The sequence below is a fragment of the Dermochelys coriacea genome, chromosome 10, assembly GCF_009764565.3.
Source record: "Dermochelys coriacea isolate rDerCor1 chromosome 10, rDerCor1.pri.v4, whole genome shotgun sequence".
NCBI lineage: Eukaryota > Metazoa > Chordata > Testudines > Dermochelyidae > Dermochelys > Dermochelys coriacea.
In genome coordinates, this window is record NC_050077.1 from 81,999,725 (window position 1) to 82,021,139 (window position 21,415).

A 21,415-nucleotide genomic window follows, 5' to 3' on the forward strand; every position below is an offset into this window, starting at 1 on the left:
TTTCAGATTCTCATGTGTCAAGGCACTGCTTGTAGAGATTGGGTTGTAAGACCTGCACAGAATGCAAAGCTTGGATTGTTTTGGGTTTTTTTGTTTTTTTTAAAAGACCACTTGTTTCAAATGCAGTTAAATGAAATATGTTCATGGAAGCATGTCAACTGGTCTTAAGTTTTATAAAAGCTTATTTTTCAAAACTTGAACTTGACTGTTTCCCTTAAATATGTGTGCAGTACTGCACTTTGGCTTAATGCTATTGATACAAAATTATCCTTTATAAATTGCTTGTTGATGAAATGCCCCAAGTTGCAGATTTGAAATTTTGAGAAAAGTGATAACTGTGGTATTGGAATAGCTGAATATACAACATCCCTTGCACCTGGCTCTAATCTCAGTGGAGCTTGTGATCTGCCTTGCTGCTTCTGTACTAAAGACTAAAATCCTGGTCCTGTGAGCTTCCTAGTATCTACTAAGATCATAGACACAATAGATTTTCTTTAGTCTGAAAAAGTTATGCCACCATTTTGTAGCGATGGTTGGTTGAAGTCTAGGTCCACATAATTGCAGAGATTATAAATTTTACATGGTGTTTATGCAGATTCTTTGTTGTTTTGATTATATCAGCTGAGTTGTTTCATTATATGTTTGTTTTCCAGAATTATTCTATGGCAGTTTATCTTGTAAAACAGCTGTCTTCTACACTGTTACTACAGAGGTTACGAGCAAAAGGAATAAGGAATCCTGATCATTCTAAAGCACTAAGTATGTCTGATGCATTCAACTTCTTGATCTAACTATAAAGAAACAGCTTTTGTAAGAGGATTTTTAGCCCTGGCCTCTGGTACGATACTCGAGGCTACTTTTTGTAAATCTAAATTTTTGAGCCACGGGAATAAGGAAGAAAAGGAAAAACCTCCTGATCCCTTCAGAAAGTAAACCTTCACTAGCAGACTTCTTGGTTGTTCTGTAGCGCTGTACTATTGTGATAGTTACTGCTCCTTCACGCTCCCACGCAACCATGGTGTAACTTTGCAACTCTAGCCTTTTATTTTCCCCCAAATACTTAGCATTGCTTAATTCACCCTTTGCAGGAAAAAAATATAGTGAACTCTCAAACCTTTCTTTTAAAAAGAGAGAATCCTAGAATTCATTCATTCCATTGATGGCTACTGAAATCCGGTCTAAATCTGAGTAATCAAAGGCCTTTGCCTGAATTATGAGCCAGCCCGAAAAGACCATTGCCACAGTAGAGTAAAATGCAAGAGAATTTTTGGCCACTCAACTAATCCGGTTTTAATTTGTTAAAAAACATTAAACTAATTTCACCTGGCATTTTGCTCATAGTTCCTAATGTGAACTCAGTGGCTGATGATGTTCCCTGATATTAACATACTGATATGTTGACCATGGTCGACAACTTAGCTCCCCTGGCTCAATGGAAGTTTCCACAATAAGGGTAAAGCTCATCTGTGCAGGAGACAGTGATTGACTGGGGGATGGTCCAAGACTGTGGAATGACCTCCCCCCACCGGACCATCCCAAACCTCATCACCTTCTGGTCTAAGTGCAAGGTGTGTTTCTTTGATCTTGCCTTCTCTAATGCAAAGATACAGCAGTGTGTGTGTTTTTAAAAAACAAAAAACAGAACACGCTGCTGTGCATATTTCTTCCCAAGGAGAGCATGAGGGAGCAAACATGTAACAGAACTTAGTCATGTTGCTTCATTTACTTCTGGAAGGTACACAGGTACTACAGTGATGAACACAGTATCAGAATCTACATAGACTAGTTTCAGAGTAGCAGCCATGTTAGTCTGTATTCGCAAAAAGAAAAGGAGTACTTGTGGCACCTTAGAGACTAACAAATTTATTAGAGCATAAGCTTTCATGAGCTACAGCTCACTTCATCGGATGCATTTGGTGGAAAAAACAGAGGGGAGATTGATATACACACACACAGAGAACATGAAACAATGGGTTTATCATACACACTGTAAGGAGAGTGATCACTTAAGATAAGCCATCACCAGCAGCAGGGGGGGGAAAGGAGAAAAACCTTTCATGGTGACAAGCAAGGTAGGCTATTTCCAGCAGTTAAGAAGAATATCTGAGGAACAGTGGGGGGTGGGGTGGGGGGGGAGAAATACCATGGGGAAATAGTTTTACTTTGTGTAATGACTCATCCATTCCCAGTCTCTATTCAAGCCTAAGTTAATTGTATCCAGTTTGCAAATTAATTCCAATTCAGCAGTCTCTCGTTGGAGTCTGTTTTTGAAGCTTTTTTGTTGAAGGATAGCCACTCTTAGGTCTGTGATCGAGTGACCAGAGAGATTGAAGTGTTCTCCGACTGGTTTTTGAATGTTATAATTCTTGACGTCTGATTTGTGTCCATTCATTCTTTTACGTAGAGACTGTCCAGTTTGGCCAATGTACATGGCAGAGGGGCATTGCTGGCACATGATGGCATATATCACATTGGTAGATGCGCAGGTGAATGAGCCTCTGATAGTATGGCTGATGTGATTAGGCCCTATGATGGTGTCCCCTGAATAGATATGTGGACAGAGTTGGCAACGGGCTTTGTTGCAAGGATAGGTTCCTGGGTTAGTGGTTCTGGTGTGTGGTTGCTGGTGAGTATTTGCTTCAGACTGGGGGGCTGTCTGTAAGCAAGGGCTGGCCTGTCTCCCAAGATCTGTGAGAGTGACGGGTTGTCCTTCAGGATAGGTTGTAGATCCTTGATGATGCGTTGGAGAGGTTTTAGTTGGGGGCTGAAGGTGATGGCTAGTGGCGTTCTGTTATTTTCTTTGTTGGGCCTGTCCTGTAGTAGGCACCCTGACAGCAGGATTGTCTGGCTATGTAAACTCCCTCCTCAGGCCCTATGTTACCAGCACTCCCAGCTATCTTCGAGACACCACTGACTTCCTGAGTAAACTACAGTCCATTGTTGATCTTCCTAAAAACACCATCCTAGCCACTATGGATGTAGAAGCCTCTACACCAACACTCCACACAAAGATGGACTACAAGCCGTCAGGAACAGTATCCCCGATAATGTCACAGCTAACCTGGTGGCTGAACTTTGTGACTTTGTCCTCACCCATAACTATATCACATTTGGGGACAATGTATACCTTCAAATCAGCAGCACTGCGATGGGTACCCACATGGCCTCACAGTATGCCAACATTTTTATGGCTGACTTAGAACAACGCTTCCTCAGCTCTCGTCCCCTAATGCCCCTACTCTACTTGCGCTACATTGATGACATCTTCATCATCTGGACCCATGGAAAAGAAGCCCTTGAGGAATTCCACCAGGATTTCAACAATTTCCATCCCACCATCAACCTCAGCCTGGACCAGTCCAAACAAGAGATCCACTTCCTGGACACTACGGTGCTAATAAGCAATGGTCAAATAAACACCACCCTATATCGGAAACCTACTGACCGCTATTCCTACCTACATGCCTCCAGCTTTCATCCAGATCACACCACACGATCCATTGTCTATAGCCAAGCTCTACGATATAACCGCATTTGCTCCAACCCCTCAGACAGAGAGAAACACCTACAAGATCTCTATCATGCATTTCTACAACTACAATACCCACCTGCTAAAGTGAAGAAACAGATTGACAGAGCCGGAAGGGTACCCAGAAGTCACCTACTACAGGACAGGACCAACAAAGAAAATAACCCAACGCCACTAGCCTTCACCTTCAGCCCCCAACTAAAACCTCTCCAACGCATCATCAAGGATCTACAACCTATCCTGAAGGACGACCCATCACTCTCACAGATCTTGGGAGACAGGCCAGTCCTTGCCTACAGACAGCCCCCCAACCTGAAGCAAATACTCACCAGCAACCACTAACCCAGGAACCTATCCTTGCAACAAAGCCCGTTGCCAACTCTGTCCACATATCTATTCAGGGGACATCATCATAGGGCCTAATCACATCAGCCACACTATCAGAGGTTTGTTCACCTGCGCATCTACCAATGTGATATATACCATCAGGTGCCAGCAATGCCCCTCTGCCATGTACATTAGTCAAACTGGACGGTCTCTACGTAAAAGAATGAATGGACACAAATCAGACGTCAAGAATTATAACATTCAAAAACCAGTTGGAGAACACTTCAATCTCTCTGGTCACTCGATTGCAGACCTAAGAGTGGCTATCCTTCAACAAAAAAGCTTCAAAACCAGACTCCAAGGAGAGACTGCTGAATTGGAATTAATTTGCAAACTGGATACAATTAACTTAGGCTTGAATAGAGACTGGGAATGGATGAGTCATTACACAAAGTAAAACTATTTCCCCATGGTATTTCTCCCCCCCACCCCACCCCCCACTGTTCCTCAGATATTCTTGTTAACTGCTGGAATTAGCCTACCTGCTTGTCACCATGAAAGGTTTTCCTCCTTTTCCCCCCCTGCTGCTGGTGATGGCTTATCTTAAGTGATCACTCTCCTTACAGTGTGTATGATAAACCCATTGTTTCATGTTCTCTGTGTGTGTGTGTATATCAATCTCCCCTCTGTTTTTTCCACCAAATGCATCCGATGAAGTGAGCTGTAGCTCACGAAAGCTTATGCTCTAATAAATTTGTTAGTCTCTAAGGTGCCACAAGTACTCCTTTTCTTTTTACATAGACTAGGACACCACTAAATGCCAAGTACAAATATAATATTGAACAGTTATGTGTATGAAACTGTTAATGTAACAGAGTTTGATTTGAGATTTAAGGGCACAAAAATCAGGCAGTCCAACAAAGTTTCCTGAGCCATTTATCTCCTCCTCTCAAGGACTTTGTGTTAAGCTTGGCCTCACGGCACTTACAAGGCGTACACATTAATGAAACACCACTAAGAAGGAGCAGCTAAGGCTCATGTAGCAGCTGTGAGGTGCAGGATTTAACAAATTATTTTTTCTTAAAGTGCCTAAATCCGGCAGTTGACCAAAGAACTTGATATTGCTTTATTAGAGAGTTTATCATTTTAAAATTGCTTACCCCATAAAAATCTAGTATTTTTATGCAGAAACTCTTTTTTAGAAATGAAATATTGTGTTTAAGAAGTTTCTCCTTTCATGGTTCTCCACTGAAGTTTTAGGAGAGTAGAAACTGCATGGGAACTACACATGCACATATGAATATTTTTCTTCAGGTTTACATACTGCAGGAGTTTGGGACAATATAATCAATGTTGCTCATTCCAAATAGACATGGCAAACTGCAGGTTTAAAGCAGATTGTTTTAGGCATGTGTATTACTATATCATCCTGGTGAAGTGTGTTTAACAAACCTTTCTCTGTTTTTTTTCTTTTTTCTTCTTCCTTCAAATGGCAGTAAAAGAGAAACTGACTGCAGACCCAGACAGTGAAATAGCTACAACCAGTTTAAGAGTTTCTCTTCTGTGTCCAGTAAGTATAAAAGTAACTCCTCCAAAGTTGATTCTGATGAAACTGAACTGGCCGTTACGGGACAATTTGTAATGCAAGTTAAAAGCTGTGTTCACTTGTATATTAACTCTGTGAGTTTGGGATCCAGTGCCTACACCCCATATCCAGCAAAGCACATGAGCACGTGATTAACTTTGAGCGTGTGAATAGTTCCATTCACTTCACTGGGACTATGCAAATGCTTTAAGTTAACCACCTTTAAGTGTTGATGGGTTGGGTCCTAAAAGGGGATAGTTTATCTAGATATTGAACATAGCTTAACTCCTTGGTGCTTGACCATGGTACAACCACTATTAGCAATAGGATGAATGTATCCGCGTATACATGTACACTAACAACTGGCTCATGGAGCCAAAGAGATAAATTCCTGTAACTGAAATTGATAGATATATATGTATACTTCAATTACAGGGTTTTATTGTTTTCAATTTAAAAAAAGAATCAATAGTTCAAAGGACATTTTAAGCAAATAAAAGTTGCTGCAAAATTTGAAATAGACAGGGTTGCTTGCTTCCCATACCAATCTGTGTAGCTCACAAATGACTTCAGTTATTAGTCCCTTGGGTTTTGGAAATGAGATCAGACACATTAATCAAAACAGATTTATTAAACTGTTACCAGAGGTGAAAGTAGCTGGAAAAGAAGAGGAATTAAACAATAGTTTGTACATATTACAGTTCTTATCACCAGCTGAATTACACAGTATGAATGATGATTGTTATGAACTTTATTTTGCATCCTGTATACCCTTAGTTTTCCCATGAAATGTAACATACTACTTCTTTACTATGTGCTCTGTCTTTGGTCAACAGAGTGTCTTAATTGCAGCTAAAACTTAAACTGTGTCAAGAATAAGGATGCATCTGTTTCCTGATTTGTCTAGATCCACTAAAGCGTGATGCTGAAAGTTTTCAGTTTTGAAATGTGACTCTCAAGAATAAAGCTGACTTTGCTACTTACTCTGTTGCCTGGCAAAATTGGGGCTTATTTTTAAGGTTATTAAATGGCCTTTTGGATTCTGACAATGGAAAGATATTTTTGGATAAAAAAGCTCCACCTTGCAAAGAGCACAATTCACTTTGCTGACTCTTTTTTTATAAAAATATTTGTTAGGCGGATTATTATATTTTTATAGCTGTGCTGGATAGTTTGATATTTAATCTTCATTCTTAAGGCTTTTTGGTATGGCACGTATTAGCTATAATAGTATTTAACACTTATGTCACCAGATAAAAGTACTCTTTTTATTAAGCAAGAGAGAGTGCAGGAGTATTGCTTTTATAAAAAGTGAAATTCTGTTCTTAAGAGTTTGAGAGATGTAATACAAATAATGTATTAATGTAAAGGTCAAGAACACTCTTGTATACATAATGTTATTAACTTTAGAGTAACTTGATTTTGTTGAATCTTTGCATCGTTAAAGTTTTGTTATGTACTGTTGGAACCTCATTACCCTTAGGAAGTACTCGTACTATGCTATCATGGTTTAATTCTTTAAGTACAATGCTCTTATGGTTCTGTGGATGAAGGGAAAGCAGTGGATGTATTGTTTCTTGACTTTAGCAAAGCTTTTGACACGGTCTCCCACAGCATTCTTGTCAGCAAGTTAAGGAAGTATGGGCTGGATGAATGCACTATAAGGTGGGTAGAAAGCTGGCTAGATTGTCGGGCTCAACGGGTAGTGATCAATGGCTCCATGTCTAGTTGGCAGCCGGTGTCAAGTGGAGTGCCCCAGGGGTCGGTCCTGGGGCCCGTTTTGTTCAATATCTTCATAAATGATCTGGAGGATGGTGTGGATTGCACTCTCAGCAAATTTGCGGATGATACTAAACTGGGAGGAGTGGTAGATACGCTGGAGGGGAGGGATAGGATACAGAAGGACCTAGACAAATTGGAGGATTGGGCCAAAAGAAATCTAATGAGGTTCAATAAGGATAAATGCAGGGTCCTGCACTTAGGATGGAAGAATCCAATGCACCGCTACAGACTAGGGACCGAATGGCTCGGCAGCAGTTCTGCGGAAAAGGACCTAGGGGTGACAGTGGACGAGAAGCTGGATATGAGTCAGCAGTGTGCCCTTGTTGCCAAGAAGGCCAATGGCATTTTGGGATGTATAAGTAGGGGCATAGCGAGCAGATCGAGGGACGTGATCGTTCCCCTCTATTCGACACTGGTGAGGCCTCATCTGGAGTACTGTGTCCAGTTTTGGGCCCCACACTACAGGAAGGATGTGGATAAATTGGAAAGAGTACAGCGAAGGGCAACAAAAATGATTAGGGGTCTAGAGCACATGACTTATGAGGAGAGGCTGAGGGAGCTGGGATTGTTTAGTCTGCAGAAGAGAAGAATGAGGGGGGATTTGATAGCTGCTTTCAACTACCTGAAAGGGGGTTTCAAAGAGGATGGCTCTAGACTGTTCTCAATGGTAGCAGATGACAGAACGAGGAGTAATGGTCTCAAGTTGCAATGGGGGAGGTTTAGATTGGATATTAGAAAAAACTTTTTCACTAAGAGGGTGGTGAAACACTGGAATGCGTTACCTAGGGAGGTGGTAGAATCTCCTTCCTTAGAGGTTTTTAAGGTCAGGCTTGACAAAGCCCTGGCTGGGATGATTTAACTGGGACTTGGTCCTGCTTTGAGCAGGGGGTTGGACTAGATGACCTTCTGGGGTCCCTTCCAACCCTGATATTCTATGATTCTATGATTCTATTTCCTAAAGTTAAAGACTATTTAGGCTCCAATGAAAAGCAGTAATAGGAATTCATTTACTAAATCTAGGAACTGTCTAATTTTTAGAAGTTAACAGTGCTAATATAGTAGCTCAGTCACTTAAATCCTGGTGCATCTTTTGGAGTTACAGATGTTTACTTCAGTAGTAGCTGATTGCCTTTCATTGGCACTTTTGGCAATTTAATAGTTTTTGCAACCTTTTGGTTTTGGTTTCCAGCTGACCAGTTTTCTAAAACAATACATCAGTTTGTTGTCCTATTTACCCCTGTTTATAGAGGGAAAGAACAGTCCATCAGTTTTATTCTTAAACATACCTAGAAATTGATCTAGGAAAAACAAGCTTACAGATATTTTCTTTTATGTATAGGAATAGTAAGAGGGTTTTTTTGCAACTTGGGGTCTCGTAATCTGTCCTTTTAGCTAGATCTTTTTAAATGTTTGCTCTTTGTCTGAGTTTTGGTTCAGATTAATTAATATTAGAGCAGGAAGGACTTCTGCAAGACAGTCTCCATGGCTGCAAACTTAAAGATAGCTGAATTAAAATTAATGCAGAAACGAAAAATTAAGTTTTTAGTGATGTGAAATATAAATGAAATACCCAACCGAGCTTTGAGAAGTGGCTCTTGTGGAATGGTTTTTATCGCAGTCTATGCTATCTCTTTCTCTTTAAGCCTAGTCTCTTCTAATAAATGTAAGGTTTAGAACAGAATACGTTAGGCACGCTTTTCTGTATCATCCTGGTGAAGTGTATGTAACATGCACACCCTTTGGGAGTCATCCTTCAGTGTGCTTCACTGTTCCTCTTTCACTGTTCTGTCATTGCAGAAGTTCTTAAGGACAGATACCATATCTTCCTGCGTGTCCTGTAAAGTGGCTTTTGCAATATAAACGAACTAGGATGGTGACTAATAACATAGTTTTCATGGTCCTGAACACAATTCTATGACAAAACCCTTGTTCTCATTTGCTAATACATAACTTTCAGTTCCCTGAAGAATTTTTTCCCAGAAACTGGAAAGTTTGAAGAAAATCTCTTCCGCTTTTTGAGAGTAAAGTCTCATCTTTTTTTTTTTTTCTTCCCTTCCCTAAGTGTTCTTAATCTCCAGTAATTCAAGTACCAGAACCAAAGAATGTAAAGCATGGCATGATGAAAAATGGCTGCTAAAAGACCCATCCTGCAGCCCTCACTTGCAGGAGTAATTCTTGTTTATGAAAGTAGTTCTAAGGGAATAAATGGGACTACATGCATGAATAAAGGTTGCAAGACTGGGCCCTAAATTTGAGAGGAGAAAAATATAAAGGTTCTAAGAGGCTGAAAAATCACCTCTGAATATGCTCTGAATTGCCTTGTAAGCTGCTTTTGCAAATAAGTGCTACCCCAACTTTGTGAAATTCAAGCAAGGACCTGGAAGGAGCTGACCCAGGATTCAGCAACAAAGAGGCTGCATCTGATGAAGTGAGCTGTAGCTCACAAAAGCTTATGCTCAAATAAATATGTTAGTCTCTAAGGTGCCACAAGTATGGGGGGAGGGATAGCTCAGTGGTTTGAGCATTGGCCTGCTAAACCCAGAGTTGTGAGTTCAATGCTTGAAGGGGCCATTTAGGGATCTTGGGCAAAAATTGGGGATTGGCCCTGCTTTGAGCAGGGGGTTGGACTAGATGACCTCCTGAGGTCCCTTCCAACCCTAACCTCCTAAGTACTCCTTTTCTTTTTTGCTGATAGGACAGTTTGCATGAGGAAGTTTGAAAGACCATGTGTGTGTTTCCAGAAATAACCCCAGCCTTGAGGACAGGAGTAAATAATTGACATGAACTCCCCCCCCCCACGTCCTCCTAAAATCTGGCAACTATTGTGGTTCTACAATTTCCTGCAAATTCTAAACTTCCTTTTTTTTAGTTTTTTCTCTTGTGAAGATAACTCTATTATATGCATTTACAATATATTAGGCTAAATGATGTGAGACTGCAGCCAAAAATATTGGACTTGAACCCTTTATTGTTCCTTTATGTGGTATGTAAAGATGATCTAAGTTTCCCTCCCCTCTGCATCTTTTATCTTAGTAACATGAACACAGCTTGGCCAAAATGAAGGATCTAACCCATTAAGTTTTCATGCAAAGCTGGGAAATGAGACCATCATTTCTTGTCCACATTGCACACACTTGTATTTAGGTATCCTATTAAGTCTATTAACTAGTACTCAGAAATTGTGTGTAATGTGGTAATGGTATTATGAGAAGAAAACTTCTGTGTCTTGATGTGTGTGGCATTGCATTATTTGGCGTCATGTATTTAAGAATGAGTTCAACGTCCTGTACCGCAGAGCTTGTTACAATGCTCATTAACCTGTTTTTTTCCTGGGGAGTTTTGTGTCACTGCTCTGCTGCTGCTATTGTTTTTATTTTGCATCATATTTAAGCATCCAAGTTCTCGAAGACGAAAGGTCTTTTGTTTCCAACATGCTCAGTCATGATACTGATTGTAGTTGGTGAATTGTATTGTGCCCAAAAGACAAATGAGCCATTGACCTACCATCTGGGAGATATGAATTTAGAACAGATATGGATCAGGGGGACTAGTACTGTGTGAAAGAAAGAAATAATATGCTTGGTCATGGGTATTGGGGGAAAGGTTGCCAAACACATGGCATGCATAGCACCTCCTGCTGATTGATCTCTATACTACCATCACTGCATATTCCTCTGGGAGATGCATCACTCCCCTCCCATCTGTAGGTGACTTGTGTTAGGTTTCAGAGTAGCAGCCATGTTAGTCTGTATTTGCAAAAAAGAAAAGGAGGACTTATGGCACCTGAGAGACTAACAAATTTATTTGAGCATAAGCTTTCGTGAGCTACAGCTCACTTCATCGGATGCACTTGTGTTAGTGATTGAAAGCCAGAAGGAAGAAAAATAAACAACATACTGATAAGGATTAGAAACTCCTGTATGGATGAATGTTGCTGAGAATGGAAGCAGGTATTTCATGCTGCTTAAAGGTTGCTGTGGAGAAGCTTTGGGAAGGAAGTAGTTCACTACAAGCAGAGCCTTTGTTCTCTTTTGTTGGTGTTTTTAGCTTCGCTGATGTTTTGAGAGCGAGCGCCACCCTGTGGCGCTAGTCCTGTATTGCCTCTTAGGAGTGTACATGACCATGTAGCTTCTGAAACATCCTGCAAACAGTTTCATTAGGTATTTTACTTAAATGAGAGAGCTGGGAATATTTTTAGGGTTTGGATTGGTTTTGGACTATATTTTCTTTGTCAAGACTTTTCTTGTCTAAATCTTAGGCTGAGCGCTCTCTCTTCCTGTAGTATGCTGTGTGAGTGTGATTATTTACATTGCTTAGGCACTGTTCTTTTGGAGTAGATTTTTCCATTTTGGAAATACTTCGGGTCGGCAGTTGTTGATTTGGAGGATGGGTTGGCTGGGATCCCCAGTGATGGAGCAGAGCCACATTGTGCTGGGTGCTAAACAAACACAGAGCAAAAAGACACTTCCTGTCTCAAAGGCTGGGAGTGAACCTCGTCATCTCTTGTATAGTCTTCCACACTATGTCTGTAGATACTCTGTAGTGCTGAAAGCAACTAGGTGTGGTGGTAGTGGATGGCAAATTAGCTGTAGCTTCCAGTACACCAATGAGGGAGAATTATTATTTCTCATATTTATTAGTCTAAAACACTAAAGGAAAATTGACTTTGCATTTTGGGCCAGGAGTATAAAAATGAAATAGTCTTCCATTTCCCATGTCTGAACTTTGTTTACAAAAAATCTGTTTGTAGTAGCACTTGTTATTGATACTATCGGTACACAGAAAAGACAGAGCAAAGGTTTGTGACTTGAATATAATAATCAGAACTTGTATTTCCTGAAATACTTAATGTTTAGAAACTGAACTCTAGCACAGTTTCATCTTCCTTGTTAAAACAGATGAACATTTGTTTTTCAAAAGAGGCAACAGTTTTTTTGTTTTTTTTTCTCCTCCTAAAGCTTGGGAAAATGCGGCTAACTATCCCATGTAGGGCCCTGACTTGTTCACATCTGCAGTGTTTTGATGCTACTCTGTACATTCAGATGAATGAGAAGAAACCTACTTGGGTTTGTCCTGTTTGTGACAAGAAGGCTCCCTATGAACACCTCATTATTGATGGGTAAGTAACATTTGGAGCAAAATACAGTGCATAATTTGTAATTGCGATGTACCGTGTCTGGGAATAGTTTATAAGCAGACATTCCTATCTAAATTTTATGCACATTCTACATTTGGAGTTGTTATATGTGTTTATTTCCCTGATGCTACTTACTAAAAAAAACCCCCCCAAAGAACCTAAAAATCTCACTGAAAGCAAGCACCAGCTTGTATGCACACCTGCAACATATGGATTCAGTGCTCAGCATTAGTTCTTCAGATCCCAATCCACCTGGGCAGGAATTTGCTTCTCCAAAAGCAGTGTGTGTGTGTCCTGGGGGGAATGAGGAAATGATCCTGTGGTTCTGTTCGGGAGAAAAAGCTTAATTTTAATTACTGGGAAGGATCACTCTTTCCCAGGTTGAAACGTATTTCCCAAAGGTAAATCTCTCTATGGATTGATACACTTGAGTCACCAAAAAGATAATATCCATAGCTCTATTGGTAAAGAAGATATATCAAGATGATTATGCTATTTTAACTAGCCTCTCTCCTAATCTTTCCTCTAGATTTTATCCCTCAGCAGTAGGGATCAACATAGAATATTATTTTACAGAAATAAGAGCTAATTGCACAGTCAATAGAAAATTAATTCCTTAAAGTAGTATTGTCTGCCCTCTGGCCTCCTCTTTTGAGGGATTTTGTTCATTTTACGCAGTGGCCCTGTCCACTTTACAGATGGAATAATTTCTGAGAGCCTGCTTCAGAAATGGCTGCCCTTCAGACATCTTCGTACATGGTTAGGCCAGCTGTGTTCACAGTCAGTTTAAGGAAGCTTTGTGTTTAATTTTTTTGTTAACATTACTCCATCCATAGTGGAAGGAATCTTAAGGGAAACAAGCAACTGATGGTTATGGTGGCAAATTGGGGTGTGCAGTTATGAGCAGTGATTTTTCCTCACTGTTTTGCCTTGAGATAAATGTACTTATCAATTTGTGCATCATTTCTTGATGCAATGTACTAGAGTCCATTTGAGTTACCCAAATGTTTGGATTCCTAGAAAATACATTATATCCTTGATTACCTAAATGTCAGGGAAGTCATTGACTAAATTTGGATAAATAGGGGAATTTTCATCATCATAATCATAGTGGGGCACAAACCTGCTTTGGACAACAAGGAGCTCAACATATTGAAGTTTGGACAGTCGAGATTCTACTGTATCATTAAGTGAATGTGCAAGTTATTATTTTAAGTAATATTTTAAAATTTCAGTTTCCTTGTTGAGAACTTGTACCAAGGAGGGAAAAATGCCTGAAATTCTCAAATAGGACTAATCCTTTCAAAAGAATGGTTCTAATTTAACTTAATTTAATCAAATTTAAAGTTTTTCTCCATTTCCTTTTTATTTTTTGAAGATGGATATTAAGGTTTTTGTTTCACAGGTTGTTTATGGAAATCTTGAAGTACTGCACAGACTGTGATGAAATTCAGTTTAAGGAGGACGGGTCATGGGCTCCCATGAGATCAAAAAAGGAGGTTCAAGAGGTAACTGCTTCTTATAATGGAGTTGACGGTAAGTCTTAAATTTTTGAAGATACAAACTAAATCTCGTATTGTTAACCCACATTGTTTAAAATATTAAAATGTGGGTTTGTTTCTAAAAGAGTACTATAATTCTATGAGCATGAACATGAAAGTTCTCTTTGTGTAGCAGTAGCTTTTTATTGATTAAACTGAAGTAAGATGTTTGAGTAACATTAACATCCATGTGAGCCTGTTTGTATTTCTGAAGCTTTGTTAAAGTTCTTTAATCTGGTTTTCTTTTCACTTTTGTTGGCTTCTAAGCTTTATTTATGGCAAGCATGTATAATTTTAATTTAACCAAGTGACGCTTGTCTTTGTTGTAATGCATGTACAATATAAATTATGGTTTGAATAATTAGCATGTTTCTTAAATCTTTGTAGGATGCATAAGTTCTTCTTTGGATCATCAAGTGTCTTCACACCAGCAATCAAATAAAAATAAGAAAGTAGAAGTGATTGATCTAACCATAGACAGCTCCTCAGATGAAGAGGAGGAGGAACCGTCTGCCAAGAGGAGCTGTCCTTCCATTTCTCCTGCATCACCACTAAATAATAAGGGGTAAGAAGAAAGTGGGCACTATTTTTAGTTAAGATGAAAATATGTTCACGACAAGCAGTGGTGAAAACAAATTTCAAGTGAAATTTAATTGCACCTAGGAAGTTCACTATTCAAAGTCTGTCCTGAGTTTATTACAGCAGAACTTGATACCACAAACTATGGCTTGATCTCAGTAGCTCATAACTCCCAGAAAGACTGGGAGTTAAAAAGATGGTGATCTGCTAGCAGAAGTGAAGATTTGTCTTGCTGCAACTTCACAGGCTGAACTTTATGGGTTTTACTACAAAACGTAGTACAATGATGAAGCAATTTTTTAATTGACCTATTACAAAAAAGAAAACCATTGAAAAAGGTCGTGAGCTAGTGTAGTTTAAGAAACTAATATTTTGAGAGGCGTGGAAATGAATCTGTGCTAGTAGAGAATTATGGAAACAAAGTACACAACTGAGAACAACAGCAGTATGAGAAACTTACATAGTGTGGTGTGGGTGTGTTGTCTGTTTTTGCCAAAGACTTTTGCCAGCAAAGTAGCAGTATAGAATACCAGAATAACCAGTTATAAATAAATAGCGATGCTGTTAATAGAGCAGAACTGGCAAAACATGCATGGATGAAAACATTGGGTCTATACAAAGGAATTGTGCCATTGTTCTGGTTATTATCCCAATACTAAAGCCACTCAGTGATCATGTGAGTCTTGTTAAGATCTCCTTGGCTGTTGCTCCATAGGAAGTGCCTTGTGTAGCATATAGAGATAATTGTTGGGATGTTATGCAGGCTTTTAACTCTGTGTGTGTGTGTGTGTGTGTGTGTGTGTGCGCGCGCGCGTGCGCGCACACGCGTACACGACTCTTAAATCCTCAGGTCCTTTTGTCCTGACTCGTGATGGCTATTCATTCTTTTATTAATATAGGCAGTGCTACCTCTGACTAAAGTTGCCTAACACTTTCCATTATAAGACCTGTTTTCATATCTTTATAACTTCGACAAAATGTAACCATGTGGGCTGAAATTTTCCATGCAGATGTCTGTTGTTTTATGTTTCTGTGCAAATGATTCAGCCGTTTCTGAGAGCAAGATTAGAGGAAAAATGTGTTGTCCCCCCCCCACCCCCGGTTGTAAAAAAATTTCTTACAACTGTTATTTGTTAAAGTTCTAGACCGTTATGCTTTGGAACAAGACTTTGAAATTTGGCAGGGGCTGTCCCTCTGGTGTCAGGGATATGTCTTTTGCCTGAGTGACGTGCTTTTACTGTAATGCACGCCACATTTTGAATGATTTCTTAAGGACTACCTTTGGTTTTTAAAGCTCTGTATGATGCATGTGTTGGTATTTTGGGTTTTGTTTTTTCTGCAAGCAGGAATTTGCACTCTTCAAACTGTTTTAATATTTAAACCAAACATGTTTACAAAGTGTGAAAAACATTCTTTCCTCTGCAGCATTTTAAACCTACCCCATCAAGCATCTCCCGTTTCAAGAACCCCAAGCCTTCCTGCTGTTGACACAAGTTACATGAATACATCACTTATTCAGGACTACAGGCATCCATTCCACATGACACCTATGCCTTATGATTTACAAGGTTAGGCTTCTTACTGCTTTGAATTGCACGTAAAAAGTTCACGCTATTGTGAAGCAGTGTAAATGTACAATTGATTAGTGGTCCAGTCATACAAAATATTATTTTGGGGCTCATAGAAGATAATTCTATGCATAACTCAGGTTAACTCTTATCTGAAGGGATAGAAACACTTAATCTCTCCTACAAACTGTACATCACTGTCTAGGTATAACTAAGAGTTAAATTTCATGATCATCCACATCACACTTTGGTTAAATTATTTGATTTTGGGGGTGGGGAGGGCAACATTCTCCTGAGAAACTGAAAACTTTTTTATTTTGACTTTCCACAGGATTAGATTTCTTCCCTTTCCTATCAGGAGACAATCAGGTAAGCTGTAGAAAAATGAGTAATGCAGCATAAGTTAGTTTTAAGTAAATCCCTTCTAAAGGGATTCAAGAGAGTCAGAAATTGAGCCAGTGTATAGGTTTTTGTAAAGAAGGCTTTACAAAACTTGAATGCTAAGAGAAATTTTTCTGAAATAATAAAATAAACAGGAATGGAAATTCTTCTGAAACAATCATTGCCCTATAGTTTGCATGGCAAATATTGCATCAGTGCACTTGTGTGTGTGTGTGTGTGTGTGTGTGTACACACACACACAAGTGCACTGATGCAATATTTGCCATGCAAACTATAGGGCAATGATTGTTTCAGAAGAATTTCCATATATATATAAGGAATTGAACCTGAGCAGTCTGCTTTCATTGTGAGGAGAAATGCAAAATAGAAACCACTGGCAGAAAGAGCAAAATGCAAATTACTTTTAAATTATTTTAAATTTAAAAAGGATCATCAGCAACTAGTATTTCTCGTTAATGTAATTTTAAAGCTGAACGCTCACTTCTTTTGGGGCTCGCCTGTATGCTAAAAAAAAAATAACGGTACTACTGGGAACCGTGATAGCTACCTACTGATTTTAAGCAGACTATTCCTGTATCTGTTTTTTGAGTGCAGTAAGAGAGGTCTTCCGACTATAAAAATAAGTATCTTTAAGTAAGATTTAATGTCACGGTAATGGGTGGGTTGTCTCTCTCAATTTTGGCCAAAAGATTCCATTCAAGTATGAGTAGTTTCTTGCCAATAGATGGGTTTTGTTGTGGGGGAGGGATAAGAAAGGGAAAGTGCACTGCTTCTCACCATCCCAATAGTACCTCATTATGGTTTGGAATTGTGAGAGATTGCTTACTATCCAGTAGGAGCAAACTAATTTTAAAAAAGGAGTACTTGTGGCACCTTAGAGACTAACACATTTATTTGAGCATAAGCTTTCATGAACTACAGCTCACTTCATCGGAATCATCCAATGAAGTGAGCTGTAGCTCATGAAAGCTTATGCTCAAATAAATTTGTTAGTCTCTAAGGTGCCACAAGTCCTCCTTTTCTTTTTGCGGATACAGACTAACACGGCTGCTATTCTGAAACCAGTACTAATTTTGTTTCCAGTTTTCTTCTGGCTTTAGAAACCAAGGTCTTCAGTTCACTTGCTTGTACAAATTGTCTTACAAAGTAACCCTTGGACAACACAGAGTAGACAAATGGTTGTGAGTTTCTAGAATTCCTGAAGCTTAGAATACACAGTTACTTTCTACCTCGTTTGTGCCGCTGTGAAGAAAACCTGTGGAATCAGAAGTGTAACTTTACAATGTTGTCTTTTTTCACAGCATTACAACACTTCCCTTCTCGCTGCTGCAGCAGCGGCAGTTTCTGCGTCAGATGATCCAGAACTCTTGCACCCTCGTTTTTTCCCATACGCTTCATCCCAGATGTTTCTCGATCAGTTGAATGCAGGAGGAAGCAGTACTCTCCCAGCCACTAATGGTAGCAATAGTGGCAGTAACAGCAGTCTTGTGTCCTCCAACAGCTTGCGAGAGAATCATGGCCATCCAGTTGCAAATAGAAGCAGCACAGACACGGCATCTATCTTTGGCATACCGGACATTATTTCATTGGACTAATTCTTGGACTAAATGGACTTGTCAGAAAAAGAGATCTTTGTGCTTGGTTTTATCTTACTCTATTTAGAAACGTAGACAAGGTCTCTTTTTTTCCTTTTTTAGGAAAAAAACTTAAGACATGTACAGAGAACAAAACTATATTTTCAGTTTTACTTTTGTATATAAACCTAAGATGGCCTGACTGGTAAAACAAAACAAAACAAAACAAAAAAAGAAAAGTACAAAGAAAAAAAAAGAAAGAAACTTCAGTTCATTTTTCTGGATGCTGAAGATTTTACACATATGCATTTGTCCTGTGAGTTACTTATTTTAGTTTGGACACACATGGCATTATTTTCTTCACAGTAATGTTAATGAAAAAGAAAAGGAATTTCTACGTTGCAGGAGGTTTTTTCTTTTGGAAACACCATTTACAATTAATGGTAGAACTGTATTCCTCTTAACCCCTTTTCAGCACAGATTTATTACGCTTAAAGTGATATATACCCTACTTGTACTATTCCACCGCATACCCTCTGTAGTGCAGGATATGGGAATCTGTTTTAAATGTCATTTCTGATTCTATATGACTATATATTCAGTTGGCATGTGGAGTTCCAGCTCTTTCATCAAACATGTTGCAAGCTCATTAGTGTGTCTGTTACTCTTATGGGCCGGACTTGATACAATCTCAAGCTGAGGTATTGTTTTGAGATAGGACAGTTTCATAGAATGTAGCCCCATATAAAAGTACTGACACACCTTCACTCTAGATTTTTATTTCTAACCTCCAGTATTAATCCTTTAAATAATTGCAGTCCCAATCAACAAGGTACTTAAACGTGTATTACATTTTAAGGCGTGGAATGACTTGTGCTTTAAAGTGAGCAGCGTGCTTAAGTAGCTTACTGAATTGGGGTCAAAATAGCTCTGTCAGTGAATACCTACTTTTGGCCACAATAGATTAAATTTCTGCTAAAAACAAACCTGTCAAACAAAGAGAAGGAAGTATGGTTTAGAATGCACTATTGCATGGTTTGTGCTGCTGTCAGTGGTAATGATGCATCATCTTCTGACTTCAGATGCATCAAAATTAAGTTAATATTGAATGTTAGACATTAAGCTTAAAAAAACAAACAAACAAAAACAGCACCCAAACCATAGCCCACTCACTTAACTGTATCGGAATGTCTGTCTGTAGAAATCTGTTAGAGGTTACAAATTGGATTTTTCTCTTTTTGGCCTCCTAGTTATTTTGAGTGATTCCCTGTTTTTAAGTATGCTTATATTGAACTGTGTGAGCCATACGTGTTCTCCAATTCCTATTACTTTTTTTTTTTTTTTTTTAAAGAATGCATGACATAGGAAAGTCTTTTTTAGAACTGATGGATCGTTTGGATTGATCCATTCTTAGTAAATAGAGAAACATGTAAATAGATGGAAAGCAGTTTTTCAGGAGATTCTTTAAAATAAGAGTTGGGGGATGGAGGAGGGAGGTGATTCTATTGTGTCCCAAAGTCCTCACCAGAGAGAGTGAATATGTTCTCTGGTGTGAAAAATATTTTTTTAGCTAGTTGAAAGTGCAGGTAACAAGCTTATCAGGAAGGATAGGAAGGAATACCACAATTAGCAGATTCCTGTCTGAATTTTTATGTCCCAAACAGTTGATATCAGCTAGTTCGAGCATTGACAAGGGCCACCTTTTGCATATAAAGTTGTCTCTTTAAACTTTGCATTGATTTTTTTTTAAAAATTACTTACTTTAATCCAAGTAGAATTGGGCATTGCTGTAAGATCAGTTGAATGGTAAATTGACAGGTTCACATGAATATGTGGCATCAAAATTGTTTTTAGAGTTTTTACAGCATCCCTCTGCCACTGAATAGTTGACTTGAATTTTGAAAACAAATTGTTTGTGTTTATATGTAAATGTGTGTGTATATATGTATTTATAGATCAGTGTGTGTGAGTTAAAAGTGAGTTAAATAGTTTTTCCCATGCATGTGTATTCCATACATATCTGGCTGATATAGATATATTTCACCATACACCCCTTTTATAATTTATTAAATATCAGTTTCAAATAAATAAATAAATAAAAGGAGAAAACAGGAAATACTTCATTTTTAAATTCAGTCTGAGATTGAGGTATTTAAACCTTCATTAGGAGTAGAACTAGTTTATAAATTTTAGTCTAGCAAATCCATTGGATTGTTAAATTGGTAATTAAAGAGCAGATGCTTTACTGTAATACCTAGTATAAATCTGAAGTGACTGATTCCTCCAGACTCGCACCAGTGTAACTGAGAGCAGATGTGGCCCCGCCTTCTAAAACCTAATCAAATGAAAATTAAAGAATGAAATTCTGGGGAGTTCATGACTCTTTTACATCTGAGTGGTGGCAGTGTTCATACTGATTCTGCTGTGTTAAAGGTGAGCTGAAAACCTGCTTTTAAAAACAAAATTAAAAATTTGATTAAAACCTTGACAACTCTAGAGAACTGAATGTGGCAAATATATTGTAAAAGAGTTGGGAATCTTTCATTCTTAGCTTACCTTCCAAAAGCCAAGGTCAGCCGATGATCCCCCAAACTAATAAATAAGAGCAGAAAGGCTTTTCAGTTCAGCTTCATGTTTTAATCTCATTGTTTCACATAGGTCAGCAAACGCTCTTTGATTCTCCTATGTGGTATTCATTCTGTATGTTTTGTGGCTATTTGTTTCATTCTCTGAGGTTTTGTAAGATTGATAACTTGCTGGAACTTTGTATCTGACTACAGTTAACATTATTGAGCAGAAGTCTGTCTGAATTCTCCAGGAATTCCTTATGATTTAGTTTTAAAAAAAAAATCACTCGTTGCATATTTATTAAAGATGCAGTAAAGTAACTCCTGCTTTTGGCTGGTTTGCAGTACTGCTAACCTGACTGTAGATTACTGAATCTGTGTAACCTGTAGCTGTGGGGTACCAATTGTTTCCTTTGTCCTCAAATTCTTCCACTAAAAGGGGGCGGGTGCGTGCGTGTCTGTCTGTTATGTATATTACTGCATGTGTGTATGTGTCTATACACACAGATCTGAGTAAATAGCTGTTATTTCAGTAGCAGGGCTGAAGTGGTTTTGAATCACTTGTGGGCATTATTGGATGCATTCTTTTAAAAAACAACCACACAAAACAAAATCTGAACTATGCTAAAATTTAACATACTGAGTGTTTAAAATATTTCCTAGTGCTTTCATTCATATAGATATTGTAGCAATTCTACACCTGTTGGTTACCCTTCAGGGCAAGGATTCAAGAACCCTCTCAGGGGTGGGATGGCTTGTAGATTTTTATTGAACTGGCTTGGAGCTGCCTTCTCATTTAAAGCTAAGAGCTGCGGGGAGAGCAT

The 21,415-nt window shown here is 38.8% G+C and overlaps 1 protein-coding gene across 4 annotated transcripts in view; it reads left to right on the top strand.

Moving 5' to 3' along the window:
- PIAS1 (protein inhibitor of activated STAT 1) overlaps window positions 1–19,766 on the top strand; it is a 104,883-nt gene extending 85,117 nt beyond the window's left edge. For all 4 annotated transcript variants that reach the window (XM_043494680.1, XM_038418736.2, XM_038418737.2 and 1 more), the window contains 8 exons: window positions 654–759; window positions 5,353–5,426; window positions 12,182–12,342; window positions 13,766–13,896; window positions 14,289–14,466; window positions 15,906–16,048; window positions 16,380–16,417; window positions 17,752–19,766. In XM_043494680.1, coding sequence (XP_043350615.1) covers window positions 654–759; window positions 5,353–5,426; window positions 12,182–12,342; window positions 13,766–13,896; window positions 14,289–14,466; window positions 15,906–16,048; window positions 16,380–16,417; window positions 17,752–18,045 — 1,125 coding nt within the window. In that variant the 3' untranslated portion in view covers window positions 18,046–19,766. The remainder of the gene's footprint in view (window positions 1–653; window positions 760–5,352; window positions 5,427–12,181; window positions 12,343–13,765; window positions 13,897–14,288; window positions 14,467–15,905; window positions 16,049–16,379; window positions 16,418–17,751) is intronic.
- The last annotated feature ends 1,649 nt before the right edge of the window (window positions 19,767–21,415 follow it).